Source organism: Anolis sagrei, chromosome 8, assembly GCF_037176765.1.
Source record: "Anolis sagrei isolate rAnoSag1 chromosome 8, rAnoSag1.mat, whole genome shotgun sequence".
In the NCBI taxonomy this organism is placed as follows: Eukaryota; Metazoa; Chordata; class Lepidosauria; order Squamata; family Dactyloidae; genus Anolis; species Anolis sagrei.
In genome coordinates, this window is record NC_090028.1 from 42,979,835 (window position 1) to 43,000,004 (window position 20,170).

At 39.9% G+C, this 20,170-nt stretch overlaps 1 protein-coding gene across 1 annotated transcript in view; it reads left to right on the forward strand.

Annotated features, from left to right (window-relative positions):
• DPY19L3 (dpy-19 like C-mannosyltransferase 3) overlaps nt 1-20,170 on the forward strand; it is an 87,633-nt gene that overhangs the window by 16,952 nt on the left and 50,511 nt on the right. The window contains exons 4-8 of the mRNA XM_067471140.1: nt 5,451-5,541; nt 11,412-11,533; nt 14,495-14,640; nt 17,513-17,636; nt 19,974-20,108. Of these exons, the coding sequence (XP_067327241.1) occupies nt 5,451-5,541; nt 11,412-11,533; nt 14,495-14,640; nt 17,513-17,636; nt 19,974-20,108 (618 nt within the window). The remainder of the gene's footprint in view (nt 1-5,450; nt 5,542-11,411; nt 11,534-14,494; nt 14,641-17,512; nt 17,637-19,973; nt 20,109-20,170) is intronic.

The following is a 20,170-nucleotide window of genomic DNA, read 5'->3' on the forward strand; positions in this document are numbered from 1 at the left end:
AGTGGGGGTTTTTTTTTGGCAGCCGGATAGCATCAAATTCCATAGCAGTGGAATTCATGATGTGGTACATTAAAGTGTTTTCACCGAATGATGTCATGTTAATAGCACCTATTTTATCTTTAACTCGCTATTAGGGTCCACTCAATTGCAATTTATTGTCAGGTCTTGCAGAATAAATCAGAGCAGGGCTGGTGCTGGAAACTTTGCCAAGAGAAGAGTGAATATTGGGTCAATCACTTGGTGCTTTAAAGCCATCCTCTTTCCACGGAGAGAAAAGAACATGATTTATACCAAATAAAGGGCTAATTATAAGCACACTTTTATGCTGTCCCTGCTTCTTGTAAGTCTGTAATACCTACACAGGCATTTCCTCCAGTCTTTTGGTAGGAAAAAATATATGCTTATGATCCATTTACCGTATATACTCAAGTATAAGCCGACCTGAATATAAACCGAGACACCTAATTTTACCACAAAAACTGGGAAAACGTATTGACTCGAGTATAAGTCAAGGATGGGAAATGCAGCAGCTACTGATAAATTTAAAAATAAAAACAGATACCAATAAAATTATATTAATTGAGGCATCAGAAGGTTAAATGTTTTTGAATATTTACATAACACTGTAATTTAAGATAAGACTGTCCAACTCTGATTCTCACCTGCTTCAATGTAATGTGCTTATGTATCCTTTGAATATAATAATAAAGAGAGTAACCATAAAAATGTAATAATAATAATAAAATAATAATAGAATAAAATAATGGAAATGTAACAATAACAGTAACAATAGAGTAAAATAATATATGTAATAATAACAATAATAAGTAGATTAAAATAATAAATGCAATAATAACAATAATAAATAGAGTAAAATAGTACATGTAATAACAACAGTAATAAAGAAAAATAATACATGTAATAATAGAGTACAATTATAAATGTAATAATAATAATAAATAGAGTAAAATGATAAATGTAATAATAATAGAGTAAAATAATATATGTAATAATAACAATAATAAATAGATTAAATAATAAATGTAATAATAACAATAATAGAGTAAAATAGTACATGTAATAACAATAATAAAGTAAAATAATACATGTAATAGAGTAAAGTGATAAATGTAATAATAATAGAGCAAAATAATACACATAATAATAGAGTAAAATGATAAATGTAATAATAATAAATAGAGTAAAATAATATATGTAATAATAATAATAAATAGAGTAACATAGTACATGTAATAACAATAATAAAGTAAAATAATACATGTAAAATAGAATAAAATGATAAATGCAATAATAATAAATAGAGTAAAATAATACATGTCATAATAGAGTAAAATGGTAAATGTAATAATAAATAGCGTAAAATAATATATGTCATAATAGAGTAAAATGGTAAATGTAATAATAATAAATAGAATAAAATAATATATGTAATAGAGTAAAATGATAAATGTAATAATAAATAGAGTAAAATAATATATGTAGTAATAACATTAATAAATAGATTAAAGTAATAAATGTAATAATAACAATAATAAATAGAGTAAAATAGTACATGTAATAACAATAATAAAGTAAAATAATACATGCAATAATAAAGTAAAATGATAAATGTAATAATAATAAATAGAGTAAAATAATATATGTAATAATAACATTAATAAATAGATTAAATAATAAATGTAATAATAACAATAATAAATAGAGTAAAATAGTATGTGTAATAACAACAATAATAAAGTAAAATAATACATGTAATAATAGAGTAAAATGGTAAATGTAATAATAATAAATAGAGTAAAATAATATATGTAATAATAAGAATAATAAATAGATTAAAGTAATAAATGTAAGAATAACAATAATAAATAGAGTAACATAGTACATGTAATAACAATAATAAAGTAAAATAATACATGTAAAAATAGAATAAAATGATAAATGCAATAATAATAAATAGAGTAAAATAATACATGTCATAATAGAGTAAAATGGTAAATGTAATAATAAATAGCGTAAAATAATATATGTCATAATAGAGTAAAATGGTAAATGTAATAATAATAAATAGAATAAAATAATACATGTAATAGAGTAAAATGATAAATGTAATGATAATAAATAGAGTAAAATAATACATGTAGTAATAACATTAATAAATAGATTAAAGTAATAAATGTAATAATAACAATAATAAATAGTACATGTAATAACAACAATAATAAAGTAAAATAATACATGCAATAATAGAGTAAAATGATAAATGTAATAATAATAAATAGAGTAAAATAATACATGTAATAATAGAGTAAAATGATAAATGTAATAATAGAGTAAAATAATACATGTAATAATAGAGTAAAATGATAAATGTAATAATAGAGTAAAATAATACACGTAATAATAGAGTAAAATGATTAATGTAATAATAAATAGAGTAAAATAATACATGTAATAATAGAGTAAAATGGTAAATGTAATAATAATAAATAGAGTAAAATAATACATGTAATAAAAATAATAATAACGGAGTAAAATAATAAATAACCTTGACCCGAGTATAAGTCGAGGGGAACCTTTTCAGCCTATAAAAAGGGCTTTAAAACTAGGCTTATACTCGAGTATATACAGTATTTTGATTTATACTCTGTCTTATTCCTGAGACTTATTTTAAAGCCACAAATGGTTGAATCCATGAATATAGAGGATCCTCTGTAGCAGACATGGGCAAACTTGGGCCCTCCAGGAATTGTGGGAGTTGAAGTCCAAAATACCTGGAGGGCCAAAGTTTGCCCATACCTACTCTATAGTCTATATTGCATATATAAAATGTCTACTATTTAAATTGTTTTCTTAAACTATTAACCTAAAGCTACGTATAGCCATTTCACCAACATGGGGTTATAAGAAAAATACTATTTTCTACAGGACTGGAAATGTGTTACGTATGAGGAAAGCAGATGTTACCTTAGTGTGAGACAGATGTAAAACAGTAGTGTTTGCCTCGTAAAAGATGGCATTTGGTTGAAAACAGCTGGTGCCAAGCTTCCGAATTAATCATTTCTATGTGATGCGTCCTTGCTAATGAGATCCCCCTCTATGCCCAGTCTTCCAAACCAAATTCCAAGACATCTCGGGGACCAACCATTTTAATATGTTAATAATTAATAATTCCAGAGGATGTGAAGCCAACATGGGGACATCAGGTATTTTTTCCTGCCATTCTGAACCAGGAGAAACGAGGATGGAATATTTGCAGCATTTCTGAGTCTTTACTGAACTTGCACTGCTACCAAAATCATTTAGTATGCGACAGAACATTAGCTCACAATTGATGTGGTATGGACCATCTGTCATCCCCTCTACTTCATTTGGCTTGTCTCAAACCCTCATTTCATATTTGGAGTTTGGAAAAGTTGCTTTCCTGGAATACGGCTCCTGCAATCCCCTTTTTTGGTGTGCCAGGAGTGACTTGAGAAACTGCAAGTCGCGTCTGGTGTGAGAGAGTTGGCCGTCAGCAAAGACGTTGCCCAGGGGACACCCGGACGTTTGATGTGTTGCCATCCTGTGGGAGGCTTCTCTCATGTCCTCGCGTGAGAAGCTAAAGCTGAGATGGGAGCTCACCCCGCTCCCCGGATTCGAACTGCCAACCTGTCGGTCAGCGGTCCTGCCGGCACCTGACGAACAGCCATACTTCCTGCAGGATTCTAGTACAAAAACTTCATATTCACAATGTGTTTATATATATTTGATTACACTATGTGACAAAATTTGGGGGAAAAATACCTTCCTGGTTTTAAAGTGTTATTTTCTGTTTAATTGAGTGGTATTTCCTTTGAAAGTAGTTGTTCTACTCCAGTAATTTTGTTTGTGTGGCTAGCACAATCTACCTGTATGTTGAATTGGTTGAGACATGATGCGATATTCATTGAAAAACTAGAGCAAAAGGTGCTGCAGAATGATGTCCCTCCCACACAAAGTTTTTGCAGTTGAATAAACTTTTTCCATGGGTTGTTGTAGGTTTTTTCAGGCTATATGGCCATAGTCTAGAGGCATTCTCTCCTGACGTTTCGCCTGCATCATTTTTCCTAGTTCCAACAGACTTCACTACCTCTGAGGATGCTTGCCATAGATGCAGGCAAAACGTCAGGAGACCATGGCCATACAGCCCAAAAAAACCTACAACAACCGGCCATGAAAGCCTTCGAGAATACAACTTTTTCCATGTTTTTATTTATTAACTGTACCCGCCACGCGTTGCTGTGGCCAACCCTCTTTCTCTCCTTCTTTCCCTCCTTCCTTCACTCCCTCTTTTCTTCCTTCTTTCCTGTCTTTCCTTCTCTTCTTCCTTCCTTCTCTATCTCTTTCCTTCCCTCCCCCTTTTTCTTTCTCTTCTGCTGTCTCTCTTTTCTTCCTTCTCTCTTTCCTTCTTTCCTTCCCTCCCTCTTTCTCTACATCTTCCCCCTTCCTTCGTTTCCTCTTTCCTTCCTTCTTTCCCTTTTTTCTTTCCTTCTCTCCTTCCTTCCTTCTCTAACTTTCCTTCCTTCCCCCTTTTTCTTTCTCTTCTTCCATCTCTTTTTCTTCCTTCTCTCTTTCCGTCTTTCCTTCCCTCCCTCTTTCTCTACATCTTCCCCCTTCCTTCGTTCCCTCTTTCTTTCCTTCTTTCCCTTTTTGTTTCCTTCTCTTCTTCCTTCCTTCTCTATATCTTTCCTTCCTTCCCACTTTTTCTTTCTCTTCTGCTGTCTCTCTTTTCTTCCTTCTCTCTTTCCTTTTTTTCCTTCCCTCCCTCCCTCTTTCTCTACATCTTCCCCCTTCCTTTACTCCTTCTTTCCTTCCTTCTTTCCCTTTTTTCTTTCCTTTTCTCCTCCCTTCCTTCTCTAACTTTCCTTCCTCCCCCCCCTTTTCTTTCCCTCCCTCTTTCTCTCCTTTCTTCCTTCTCTACCTCTTTCCTTCCTTCTCTCTTTGCTTCCATGTTTCCTTCTCCCTTTCCTTCTTTCTTTCCCTCTCTTTCTTATACAACTTCTCCTTCTCTCTTTTCATCCTTTCTAGCCTTCCCTTGCTTTCCTTTGCAACTTTCCTCCCTCCCACTTTCCTTTCTTTCTTTCTTTCTTTTCTCCCCTTCCCTCCCTTTTTCTTCCCTTTTTTCTGTATTGTCGTTTAGCTTTTTGTCATTTACCTTTTTGGGCTTTTCAGTCCCTTCTGCTGTGTTTTTTCGTGTTTTTATGAGTGAAGGACAGACATTGGGTTGTTAGGTGTCTTGTGTCCAAATTTGGTGTCAATTGGCCCACTGGTTTTTGAGTTCTGTTAATCCCACAAACGAACATGACATTTTTATTTATATAGATTTACTAAATAAAACATTTAAGACCACAGGAAGTCAGCTGACGAATGCAAGTCTTCTTTTGTCTTTCAACCGGTTTGTTTCCTTGCAGGAGGTCGAGCGAGAGATTTCATTCAGAACGGAGTGCGGCCTCTACTACTCCTACTACAAGCAGATGCTGCAGGCACCGTCCATTCAGCAAGGTGTCGTAACGCTTTTCTTTCAGTCTTTGAGTGTTCTGAACTGCATAAAGTAAACATGTCTCTCAAGTTGACTTTTCTGTATGCTGTTTTCTTTGTATGTATTGATGATGTAACTTGGAAACCACTCTGAGTCCCCTCAGGGAGATAGAGCGTGAAAAGAAGCAAGGGAGCTGAGGGATGATTTATTGTTGCCACCAATTTGAAAGGAACCAGTATTCAGGAGATTTTACCCCAGTTCCCAATTTTAAAAAGACTTAGCTGATTTGCAATGGAGGTTGCCGATTAAGAACCAAATTTACCATCAAGTTAGGAGGGAGGCTGTTCAATTGCACCTCCTCCTTTATTAAGAAAGTAATAACTTAGTAGTAATATATTGTCGAAGGCTTTCATGGCCGGAATCACTCAGTTCTTGTGGGTTTTTTTCGGGCTATATGGCCATGTTCTAGAGGCATTTCTCCTGACGTTTCACCTGCATCTATGGCAAGCTTCCTCAGAGGTGAGGTCTCTGAGGAAGCTTGCCATAGATGCAGGCGAAACGTCAGGAGAAATGCCTCTAGAACATGGCCATATAGCCCGAAAAAACCCACAAGAACTGAACTTAGTAGTAATTACGCTGTATACTGTAGCGTGACTGGAGAGAAGAATGCAGATTTATTTGGTTACTTTTCCCTACGTTTCTGCCACCACGTGAGGTAAGTTGTAATATTGTGAGAAACGGCACTTGGTACACAGAATAGACGGAGCTGAGGCAATCTTCAAATAAAAGTTAACAATTTTATTAAGTACACAGCGTGTGGTTGCAAGACGTAACTTTTCCTTGTTGCACTGGGAATAATACTTGTAACTTTAACAGTTCATTCTTTCAAGTAACACAGTATCTTTCTGACGTGGAGCACTTGTTTCAGACAAAGTTTCCATACAGGGATGTTTCCCTTAGTTGATCCTCCCTAGATCAAATACTAAGTAAACTATTCTTTAGCCTCTCCTTAGACTAAAAGAATACCGGCTATGTTTCACCATTCAGCTGCACTAGCCTGAGAAACTTCCAATAGCCAAACCCAGCTTTTCAAAGCCTCAAAGCTTTGCTTCACAAGTCACTCCGCCACCTTTCCTTTCCTTCTCTCCGAACTCCTAACTCCTCACTCCTCTGAACCTAAACCCCTAACTGATTTTTAACTGTCGTTTTTTCAAACTCTCCCCTCTAAGCTCCTCCCACTTCCCTCTCTCCTGCATCGGTCTCCATGGCAACGCACATGGAGGACTCCTCTGACTTAGGCCGCTCCAGCCTTACTGCAGCCAATCTAAACACAAATACAGTTAAAATCATACAATTTATAATCAACTCCTGTACAGAGCGGTATATAAATAAAGTTTTGTTGTTATTGTTCTAGTTTTGAAGGTTGTTGCATCGTGTTTACCCCCATCGTAACATCCTGTTACTGGAATTTTGAAATAACTCCCGGGGACAAGGTTATTGTCATCATCATCACCACTGTCACTATTGGCTGCACACCAGAGCTGGGCCACATGTGGCCCTCCAGATCCTTTTGGGCAGCACATCCCATCACATTTCCCTCTTGGCTTTGTTGGCTAGGAGTGAATATTATTTGTTATAACAGACATCTATATCCTCCCTTTTCTCCCATAATGTGACACACATGCACTTCATCATCACAACAGTGCTCTGGAATCGGGTCAGACAGAGAGGGAAAAGGTAAAAATATAAATGCCATGACTCAGGATGTATCTACATTGTTTTGGACTCTAGCTCCCATTGGACAAACTGTTAGGAATTATGGGAGTTGGAAGTCCAAAACACCTGGAGGGCCAAAGTTTGCCTGATCTAGGCAGACTAGAAGTAATCTTGGTGTAGGAGATACATGCAGGAACAGCACACCGCAGGCGCAGCGATTCCTTCCGACAGGAAGGCTTTATCTTCAATTGCAGCAGTGCAGATATTTACATGTACACACAGATGTGTGTCCATGCTAACCAATTCTATTTGCCCGTTGCCTGTGTAAGCCTGGCACCTTGCTTTGGTCCTGGTGGACACTCTGAGATGATCCCTAAATTGACACTATTTGTGCACTGAACATATGTGAGACCATTTCATGTGGGGTATCTGGTTCCTGCAAACTGCCTGCTTTTTGATTTTGTGTTTCTGCCTTCCCTGCCATCTGCTGCGTTTTCTCCTTGTAGGGAAAAACTCAGGTGGTACCCCAAAAGTCACAGGCAGGGGCACATCAGATGATCTGGCCAGGGTGGTCCATGTCTTGGTCACCTCCAGATTGGACTACTGTAATGCACTCGATGTGGGGCTGCCCTTGAAAACGGCCCGGAAATTTCAACTGGTCCAACGGGCGGCAGCCAGGTTGTTAACTGGTGCTCCTTACAAGGAGAGGTCAACCCTCCTGTTTAAGGAGCTCCATTGGCTGCCGTTCATTTTCCGGTCCCAATTCAAGGTGCAGGTGCTTACCTACAAAGCCCTAAACGGTTTGAGACCTGCCTACCTGCGTGACCGCATCTCCGTATACGAACCCACACGATCTCTCCGATCATCTGGCGAGGCCCTGCTCATATGTTTGTATGTCAAAAATTGGCATTGAATGTTTGCCATATATGCGTCTCAAGCACCTGCGTCGCAAGCACGATTGGTGGGGACGCGAGACAGGGCCTTTTCAATGGTGGCCCCCGACTCTGGAACACCCTCCCCAAAGATATTAGACAGGCCCCTACGTTGGCAGTCTTCAGGAAGAGCTTGAAGACCTGGCTGTTCCGATGTGCCTTTCCAGAATAGGAAAACTCCAACAAGAAGTCCCAGAAGCACTTTAGTAGAACTTAAGATTGCTGGCACACTGCACTTACCTTGAAATCCGACGTACCACCTGTCACATCAGCACTTTTAATCTGTACCCATTACTTTGGCCCAGCCCCAGTTTTTATTGTGTTTGGTGTATTGTTTTATTGTTTTGTTATTTTTATATTGCTTTAATTGTTTTGATTTGCTTTAAGTTGTATATTGTTTATGTTATGTTTGAGGCCTTGGCCTTTGTAAGCCGCGTCGAGTCCTTCGGGAGATGCTAGCGGGGTACAAATAAAGTTAATAATAATAATAATAATAATAATAATAATAATACATTGTTTTGGACTCTAGCTCCCAGAATCCCTGGCCATTGGACAAGCTGCTCGGAATTATGGGAGTTGGAAGTCCAAAACACCTGGAGGGCCAAAGTTTGCCTGATCTAGGAAGACCACAAGTAATCTTGGTGTAGGACAGTGATGGGTAACCCTTTGAGCTTGGTGTGTCAAAATTTGCCAAAAACCTGAGCATAACTTGGGTGGAGTGTCAACTTTGAGGGGGAAAAACCCATAATTTTGCAATATTTATAGTTTAAATAAGAAAAATTTATAGAATCATAGAATCAAAGAGTTGGAAGAGACCTCATGGGCCATCCAGTCCACCCCCATTCTGCCAAGAAGCAGAATATTGCATTCAAATCACTCCTGACAAATGGCCATGCAGCCTCTGCTTAAAAGCTTCCAAAGAAGGAGCCTCCACCACACTCTGGGGCAGAGAGTTCCACTGCTGAACGGCTCTCACAGTCAGGAAGTTCTTCCTAATGTTCAGATGGAATCTCCTCTCTTGTAGTTTGAAGCCATTGTTCCACGTCCTAGTCTCCAGGGAAGCTGAGTTATGGAGTGAACAATGCTCAAACGTGCAGATGTTAAATTTGTAGAGCCTTTTACAAATTTAAGGATGGAATTAGATTGTCTTTTATAAGGTGTACTTCTCTGTATGCGGCCGCATGTGGCCGCGTGTCATCAAAAATATCCATGCGTGTCAGTGCTGACACGCGTGTCATAGGTTCACCATCACCGGTGTAGGAGATACATGCAGGAACAGCACACCGCAGGCGCAGCGATTCATTCCGACAGGAAGGCTTTATCTTCAATTGCAGCAGTGCAGATATTTACATGTACACACAAATGTGTATCCATGCTAACCAATTCTATTTGCCCATTGCCTGTGTCAGCCTGGCACCTTGCTTTGGTCCTGGTGGACACTCTGAGATGATCCCTAAATTGACACTATTTGTGCACTGAACATTTCAAGTGGGGTGTCTGGTTCCTGCAAACTGCCTGCCTTTTGATTTTGTGTTTCTGCCTTCTCTGCCATCTGCTGTGTTTTCTCCTTGCCAGGAAAAAACTCAGGTGGTACCCCAAAAGTCACAGGCAGGGGCACATCAGATGGCAAAAAGAGTAGGGTCTGTTAGAAGGGAAGTATAGTTTCTCAGCAGTGCAGTGGCAATAAAATGTTGAATGTGTGTAGAGATAATAGCCAGAACCCACTTTACTTATTACAGCAGCCGCCAAGTTAATATTGACATAGGCTCTGCTTGACTATATGCACTATAATTCCAAAGTAAATACAGTCAGCAATGCCTGGAACATCCAGAACAATCAGCCCCAGAATCAAGTGTCTGGCTCTAATTACCCTTTAACTAGGTTCTTGTGGGTTTTTTCGGGCTATAGAGCTATGTTCTAGAGGCATTTCTCCTGACGTTTCGCCTGCATCTATGGCAAGCATCCTCAGAGGTTGAGAAGGTCTGTTGGAAGTAGGAAAAATGGGTTTATATATCTGTGGAATGGCTGGGGTGGGGCAAGGAGCTCTTCCCTGCTGCAGTTAGGTGTGAATGTTTAGCTGATCACCTTCATTAGCATTTGAAGGCCTGCCTGAGCCTGGGAAAATCTGTTGCTGGGAGGTGTTAATCCGTGCCTGGTTTTTTCCAGCCATTCCACAAATATATAAACCCATTTTTCCTACTTCCAACAGACCTTCTCAACCTCTGAGGATGCTTGCCATAGATGCAGGCGAAACGTCAGGAGAAATGCCTCTAGAACATGGCTCTATAGCCCGAAAAAAACCCACAAGAACCTAGTGATTCCAGCCATGAAAGCCTTCGACAATACCCTTTAACTCTTACTGTACCTGGATATTTCTAGATGTTTTAGGACTCTGCCTTATAGACAACTCTGCAAGCAGTTCTTCTGTTGTTTTCAAGCTGTCTTGACTTCTAGAAAATGAATTATCCGTTTGTTGGCTGTAAAAGAACAAACATACAAGGGTTGAATGAAAAGTAATGCCTCTACCTTTGTAACTCCTCAACCGATGGCAGTACTAGTATGTAGCAGGTACTGGCTTGTTCAGTAGACTCTCCTCTACAGTTCCATTTTGGCAGGAAGCCTTAGCATTGAATGGTTGTGTTGTTAAAGTGTGAAGTATGGAACCCTGCGCAGTCGGTCAATGCGACTTAAGTCAGGGGTCCTCAAACTAAGGCCCGGGGGCCGGATATGGCCCTCCAAGGTCATTTACCCGGCCCTCACTCAGGGTCAACCTAAGTCTGCAAAGGGGTTTAGAGTGGCTTGTAGATCTTCTTCTGAATGCGCACAGACGACGTTGTCATCAGCATACTGGAGTTCTATAACAGCTGTTGTTGTAACCTTGGTTATTCCATTTTCCATTCTTGAGTTGGGAGTATAGTAACTGCTTTAGGAGATGGTAATTGGTCATTCGGACAATGTGGCCAGGCCAGCGGGGTTGATGGCGGAGGATCGTCACTTCAATTCTGGTGATCTTTGCTTCTTCCAGCACGCTGAGATTTGCCTTCCCACTGTTTTTCTGAGACAATGTTGATGGAATCAGAAGGCCAACACGTTGATCAAAAACACATAGGCTTTAATGATATTTTCATGGTGACTTGGTATGAATTCACCAACCGATTTGATTTCTAACTCTGTCCTTTCTCTTTTGTAGAAGTCTTCACCACTGAAATAAGTAGGCACGCTTATGCTTTCCTCTCGCCACACAGGTTTACATGGCTTGATTTATGACAATAAAACGGAATCCATGAGGACGATTAACATACTTGAAAGAATGAATGTTTACCAAGAAGTATTCCTCAGCATCCTGTATACAGTTTTTCAAGTGAAGGTACACATTGTCTTATCTGTTTCTGAAAAATGAGCACATTGATTTTAATCCCACATTTAAGTAAGGCATGAGTCCTACTCCCATTGACCATAATATCAATAGTTCAGAGCTTGTTCTCTCTGAACGAACTCACACTGGATTTGTGAGAGTTCATTAAGATAACTATAATATTTTATTTATTTTTATTTATTTATTATATTGCAGCTTTATAATATTATCCTAACCATTGTATTGTCGAAGGCTCTCATGGCCAGAACCACTGGGTTGTTGTAGGTTTGTCAGGCTATATGGCCATGCTCTAGAAGCATTCTCTCCTGACGTTTTGCCTGCATCTATGGCAAGCATCCCCAGAGGTAGTGAGGTCTGAGGACACTTGCCGCAGATGCAGGCAAAACTTCAGGAGAGAATGCTTCTAGAACATGGCCATATAGCCCAAAAAACCTACAACAACCCTATCCTAACCATATTTATTTAGAAGTAAGTCTGTTTTAATGTGTGTGTATTTGTAGATTTTCAATAGTATCAACTTGCTCTTAAGGTATGCTGGTTTGAGTCTCCTTGTGGAGGAAAAAATTGGGTATAAACACATTTTAAAAGGTAAAGGTTTCCATTAAAGCATGTTGAGTCCAATTCTTGGGGTTGATGCTCATCTCCATTTCTAAGCCAAAAAGCCGGCGTTATCTGTAGACACCTCCAAGGTTATGTGGCCAGCATGATTGCATGGAGTGCCATTACCTTCCCAAAAATGCAGTACAACTGTTTGGCTGGCTCCTGACACGAATAATAATAATAATAATAATAATAATAATAATAATAATAATCTTTATTTATACCCCGCTACCATCTCCCCAAGGGACTCAGTGCGGCTTACCTGAGGCCGAGCCCATAATACAACAATACAAGCAGTTAAAATCAATAAACAAATACAGTAAAACCATGATAAATAAATAACCTTCCCAAAGAAGCGGTACCTATTGATCTACTAATATTTCCATGTTTTTGAACTGCTAAGTTGGCAGAAGCTGGGGCTAACTGCAAGAGCTCACCCTGCTCCCTAGATTCACACCGCCAATCTTTTGATCATCAAGTTCAGCAGCTCAACGGATTATTATTATTATTATTATTATTATTTCATGCATTTCTACCCCGACCTTCTCCCCTCGAAGGGGGACTCAGGTTGGCCTCACAGAAGCATCATATGATGCTATCAGTATATAAGCAATCAAAAATTACATTTAAAACCATAAAAATCATTAAAAACATTATACAAATTCATTAAACAATAAATCAAACGTGCCAAATAACCGCTGCACCACCAGGGCTTATTTATTTATTTATTATTTTTAAATATATTGTTAATAATAATATTTATTAATATGTTATTATTAATAATAATATTTCAGTGAAATTTAGAACTAAATGCCTTAAAGTGCATGTGCACTATAAAATGAATGTGGTTTGACAGGCATGTCTCAGTGCTATGGTATCATGGAGACCTTGCAGAACTATAGCTCCCATAATACTGTGGTATTTAGCCATGGCAGTTAAAGTGTTGTTGTCAGACTGCATTAAATCTACAGGGTGTGGCAGTATAACTTCTTTTTTTTAATGTGCACCATTCAGTCGGTTGAAGACGTAGCGGAGCGCTAGTGGTCTCGTTCAAGAAGCGGGAGTATAAAGCTTTGTCCGACACAATTCAGTTGCCATCATGCATTGGAACAGTGAGGAGCGTGCTTTTGCCATTGAGGCCTATTTATCGAGCGGATGTTCTGTGACCGCAACCTAGCGCGACTTTCGGAATCGCTTTAATTTAGCCCCATTGGCCCCTGTCCCGGACCAGAAATCCATTGTGACGTGGGTCACTTACATTCAGACAAACTGCAAGTGCAACAAGATGAAGAACGGAAGTCCCTCGGCCCATGAGATCACCTGAGAACATTGAGGCAGTGAGAGCTTCCATGTTGCGATCCCCACGGCATTCTGCGTGCAAACATGCGTTGTCTGCCCTTGGACTTTCCGATCGTTCTGTGAGGAGAATTCTTCATGGTGATCTTCATTTCCATCCTTACAAAATGGCGATTGTGCAGGAACTTTCTGAACGTGACTCCAATTCTTGGAGGAACACGTGTGAGGTTCTTCTCGAAGTCGTTCCTGAGGATGCTATTTTTTTTTTAGTGATGAAGCCCATTTTCATTTGTGTGGATCTGTCAACAAACGAAACAAGCGCTACTGGGCTGACAACAATCCTCGAGAATTGCATCCAAGGCCTTTGCATTCTCCTAAAATCACAGTGTGTTGTGCAATTTCCTCAGCTGGAAATATTGGCCCCTGGTTCTGTGAGGAAAATGAAATCGCAGTGACAGGGAATTTGGACTGGTATGTCAACATGTTACAGGAATTTTTTTTCCCACGGCTAGATGGGTTGGACTTAGGGGACATTAGGTTCCAACAAGACGGTGCAACTGCACACACTTCAAGAGCATCAATGGCTGTTTTGAGGGAACACTTCCCAGAGCGCCTCATCATCTCAATTAGGGAGGATTTGGAGTGGCCGGCCCATTCTCCAGATTTGACCCCTTGTGATTTTTTTCTATGAGGTTTTTAAAAATCCTGTGTTTATGTAAACCATCCAAGGACCTGACAAGATTTGAAGACCAACATCCAGGAAGACATTGTCCACAGAACGCCTGCGATGCTTGCAAGAGTCATGACAAACGCCAGAAATCGGGGACGTCACCTACCTAATTTGATCTTCAAAACTACGTAAAACAAAACTTTAGGTATGCACCTACATTATATAAAAAAATTCTGATTCATACAATGGGTTTCTATTAAGTTTAGAAAAAGGAAATTATGCTGCTGCACCCTGTACAATGTAGATGCTCAGTTACAAAAGTTTATAACAATATTTCATACTAAAAGAATGTATATTTAACTATCTCATATACCTTCCATTCACAGAATTTTTTAGAACCTGTGTATTTTTATATCTATACGGTGTTTGGCCTTCAGTCGGTGTATGTCCTGGCTCTTTATGGAACCAGCTGGCTTCTCAGTGGAACCTGGCTTTCAGGTGTATTAGCGGCCTTCTGGTACATCACAAACAGGTAAGGTAATTGGGTAAGGTAATCCACAATCTTATGTCTCTTGCCAGAGCCATTTGGAAATAATGAATAGATGGAATACAAAGACATTTGTTGGGATTTAATTTAAAGAGGTTTTTGAAAGCCTGGCCTTAAAAGGGTATTTCAAAAAAAAAATATTTGAGACTTTTTTTTTCTCAACTACTCCTGGTGAAGAAAGAAACATTAAAAGCACATGTCTTGGCCACTTTAAGGTCCTTTAAATATCTGCTAATCAATTATTAATGATGTTTGTGTGCTAAGCTGCATAGAACACAGATGCAAACAGTCAATAAGCTACCAGTCGTCTGGCTTTTAGTCAGCTATGAAAAATAATTAGTACAATAAGGTAAAGGTAGTCCCCTGACATTAAGTCCAGTCATGTCTGACTCTGGGGTGTGGTGCTCATCTCCATTTCTAAGCCAAAGAGCCAGCGTTGTCTGTAGACACCTCCAAGGTCATGTGGCCGGCATGACTGCATGGAGCGCCGTTACCTTCCCGCCGGAGCGGTACCTATTGATCTACTCATATTTGCATGTTTTCGAACTGCTAGGTTGGCAGAAGCTAGGGCTGACAGCGGAAGCTCACGCCGCTCCCCGGAATCGAACCTGCGACCTTTCGATCAACAAGCTCAGCAGCTCAGTGCTTTAACTCACTGCGCCACTGGGGGCTCCAATTAGTACAATATTTTACTGCAAATAATATTTCTGGAGTATTCCATGGACTTAGTCGTATTTTCTTAACTTTAATAATTTAGACATGTTGGACTTTTGCGTTTAGTGCTTTGAAATGCATTGTAAACACACTATTGGTGTACATTGCGTTAGTTTTGTAGCCGCACTACATTTCTCTCTATAGGGCTTATCTCATTGAAATCTGAGTTTAAAAAGAAACCATGATGGTGGTTGTTCTGATTGTCCTGGATACAAATACAAATGCTGTTCTGTTGTGTTATATCAGGCATGGGCAAACTTTCTAACTTGGGGCCACATGGCGGGGTGGAGTGGGGTGAACGGGCCAGGAGGGAGTGGGTTCTCCCCAAGCCCCTTTCCTCCCTCCCCTTTCCTCCTCTTCCTCTTCTCTTTCAGAGGCAGAAAGTGAAGGAAAGACAGGAAATGTTTGGATTCCAAAAGGATTAGCCTTGGTCAGGATGAGGTGGTGGACGGGACAGAAAAAGGGTTTAGATTAGACCCTGTACTGCCTACTCCTGATATAGAATCCTAGACTCCTAGATTTGGAAGAGACCTCCAAAGACCATCCAGTCTAACCCCCAGCCATGCAGGAAGGCACAATCAATGCACTCCCTACAGATGGCCTCTGTGGAAAAACCTCCACAGAAGGAGACTTCACCACCACACTCCCAGGCAGCCTGTGCCACTCTCCAACAGCTCTTACTCTCAGGAAGTTCTTCCTCATCTTTTCAGTCGAATCTCTTTCCCTGTCACTATTTGAACCCATGGTTCCCTTCTTGTGCCCTGGTCTCCAGAGCAGCAGAAAGTCAGTTTTCCTCTTCCTTCTCAATGGGACACCCTTTGAAATCTTGAAACAGGGCTCTCATGTTCCCTCTCTACCTTCTCTTCCCTCACCTAAACATCCCCCAGGAGGAAAGGAGGAAGGAAAAAGAGAAGGGAGGGAGGGAGGAAGAGAAGGAATTAAGGAAGGAAAGGTGGGAGAGAATGGAGGGAAGGGAGAAGGAAGGAGAAAGAGGGGTGAAGGAATGATAATATAATATAATATATTGTATATACGTATAATATTTATAATATTATAATGTAATACAATATAATACTAGTAATAATAATTCAATATTATAATTATAATTATATATTTAATTACATGTAATATTACTAATAATATTACAATATAATGGTATAGTGCAATATAGTAATATATACTGATATTGTACTTTGCTAATAATATAATATATTGTATCAAAATATGTATTGTAAGCCGCTCTGAGTCCCCTTCGGGGTGAGAAGGGCGGCATATAAGCGCCGTAAATAAATAAATAAATAATGATGAAAGGGAAGGAAGGAGGGAGATAGAGAGGGGAGAAAGGAGGAAGGAAGGAAGGAAGGAAGGAAGGACAAAAGGGGGAAGAGAAGGAAGGAGGGAGGGGTGAAGAGATGGATGGATGGATGGATGGATGGAAGGAAGGAAGGAAGGAAGGAAGGGAGAGAATGGAGGGAGGGAAGAGAGAAGGAAGGAGAAAGAGGGGTAAAGGAAGGATGAAAGGGAAAGAAGGAAGGAGATAGGGGAGGTGGGAGGAAAGAGGGAAGGCAGGACAAAAGGGGGAAGAGAACGAAGGAGGGAGGAAGAGAAGGAGAGAGGAAAGGAAGGAAGGAGATAGAGGAGGAAGGAAGGAAGGAGATAGAGGAGGGAGGAGGGAAGAAGGAGGGAAGGAAGGAAGGACAAAAGGAAGGAGGGAAGGAGGAGAAAGAGGGAGGTAAGGAAGGAAGAAAGGAAGGGAAGGAGGGAGGGATGAAGAGAAAAGGAAGGATAGGGTAGTGAGAGAGAGGAAGGCCTGAGAAAAGAGTCCAAGAGCCGCATCTGACCCCGGGCCTGGGTTTGCCCATACCTGAGTTATAGTCTATTCCAATTCCATTTTCAATTTTAAAGCAATCAAGAAAAGAGCACATTTCCTGAAAGAAGAACCAGGAAAATCAGATTCTGACTGGAAATAGGTCAGCTGCTGTCCTCTCCTTCTTGCCTTGTATTTCATTTGTGTTGTATTTTGAAATGGTCATATGACTGGTCAAATAAATAAATTATTATTATTATTATTATTTTCAATTCTGAATTTTTTACTTCTTTGTGGCACAGGTCTTCTATTAATCTTTTTCTTTTTTTTGTGCAGAATAGATACGACTCGTGTGGAATTCACCATTCCGTTAAGAGAGAACTGGGCCCTGCCGTTCTTCGCTGTTCAGACAGCGGCAATTACATTCCTATTCAGGACTCATTTACGACCTACTCATGAAGTGAGTCTTTTTGTTTTATTTAGCAATATATATATATATATTTAATTAAAATGTAATAAAAACTAGAGAGATGTGATGGTTAAAGGTTTGGATTTGGACTTGAGTGACCTCTGTTGAGTTTTCCATCAAGCCATGAAGCAGAACAGAAAGCTTGTAATGTATATCAATCAATATAATAAACAAACAAGCATATGAACAAGATAGATGTTTTTGATATAGGTAAGGCAGGATAGAAGAGATTGTTCAAATCAAAAGGTAACAGTGTGCGAGTATATAAATAACACCATGTAACACGATTTTTGTTCCTGGGTTATAGATGTCATTTCCTAATTGGATCTATCATAAAAACATGGAAACCGCTTATTCAACTGCAACAACTTTGTTTTTGGGGGAAGGACATCCTGCTATAGCACATTTGGCTCTAGTTTTTCAATGCATCTCTCATCGAATCTCAACCAATCTATATATATAAAAATGCTCTGTGCATAATGAGTACCTTAAAAACAAAAGAACCAATTAAAGAAATCACACCAAATTTGGCTTCAAAACATCTCACAACACAAGAAGTGACCTACGCAGACTGTCGGTCAATGCGACTTAAGCAACGTGCAGTCATTGAATTCTCGACAGCAGAAAGTGTCACTTCAATATCTTTAAACTTACTTGCCCAACGACACACAGTACTCACAACACAATCAACATCAACAACTTGCATTCTCTGATGAATCTCCTTTGGGGTGACACCTTCTGCTGTCAAGAATTCAATGACTGCACGTTGCTTAAGTTGCATTGACCGACCGTCTGCGCAGGGTTCCATACTTCGCACTTTAACAGCACAACCGTTCAATGCTAAAACAAAACTGTAGAGGAGAGTCTACTTAACAAGCCAGTACCTGCCGCATACCAGTACTGCCATCTGTTGAAGAGCTACGAAGGTGGAGGCATTACTTTTCATTCAACCCTCGTACTTTGGACTTTAACAACACAGCCATTTAATGCTAAGGCTTTCTGTCAAAATGGAACTGTAGAGGAGAGTCTACTAAACAAGCTAGTACCTGCCGCATACCAGTACTGTTGCATCCAGGCCCGTAGCCAGGATTTCGTTTCGGGGGGGGGGGGGGGGGGCTGAATTTTTTTTTCAGAGGGGGTTTCGGGGGGGCTGAGTTTTGGGGGGGGCTGAGTCTGAGTGAAAGAGGGTCTAGCCTAGCAAACCTTTTGTATCATTACCCCAATACCCCCATGCATATGGGATATATTGAGTATGGTGATCAGATCATGATATGAATAAACATAACAGTTTAAATAATGCACCAAGAAGGCCTTTTTGCGAACCACCATGAAAATTTCGGGGGGGGGGGGGCTGAAGCCCCCCGAGCCCCCCCCCCCCCCCCCCCCCGGCTACATGCCTGGTTGCATCCCAGACCAAGAAACGAGACCATAAGATTAAATCCACCACACTGGACGGTAGGAAAAACAATCCTTTTTTATTGATGAAAAATTGGTTACAAAAGAAAGTTAAATGTAAAGTCAAAAAGCCACTATAGAAACACAGCAGTCAGGAAAATCTCTGAACTTGAGCCAAAATTCCAAAAAACACAGCACAAGAACCAGGAACCCGTTAGCCTCTCACTAACCATGTACTTTAAAAACTAGAAGCCTTTGGAATTACCGGCCATGGAACACAGGAATTCTGCCAAGGCACAGCCACAGTCCCAAACATTGCTTGATCTAAGGAAGCACCCGGCAGGCGGCCCCTTATACCAAAGAAACTATTCCTTGAAACGCCCCTTGACTTTGAAGCCTGGGCCTGTCTCTCCTGTAATCTATTTGACCTTCGTAAGAACTGCGAATCACTCCTGTCTCTCGTTATCTGTTCCCTTCGGTCCTCATTAAAAAACACAGGTGGAATGCTATCACGGCTGGATTCCAAAACATTTTCCTCCGGCTGTTCAGTTTCGTTTTCCCCGCCACTGAACTCAGCATCAACACCAGTTTCCACATTGTCAGGGAAAACTACAGGTTCAGTGGCTTGCTCAGTTGGAAATACTATCAGAGAATCAGGTTCACACAGATCAGGCTGAACCCCAACAAGTACTGCCATCTGTTGAGGAGCTACGAAGGTGGAGGCATTGCTTTTCATTCAACCCTCATATATTCAGAATCTATACAGTATATAGATAAAATATAAACAATGGTTTGGGTATTGGAGTGGTATCGGCAATAAATAACATAATGCACAAGTGAATGCTGAGTGAGCCATTTCAAGGAATCGGATCCCGATTCTCTCTTCTCTCAAGGTGGCTGCTCTCCTGACTGTTGTTCTTTCTCTCTCTCCAGAAGCTGACACTGGCAGCATTGTTTATATCAACCTCACTCTTCAGTTTGGCTTGGCAGTTTAATCAATTTATGCTGCTGATCCAGGCCTTAGTGTTGTTCACTCTCGACTCTCTGGACCTGCTTCCTAGCAAAAAGGTGAGTTCGTGGTGGATGTGGCTCAGTGGCACATAGTTATGCACATTTAAGGCTCATTTAAA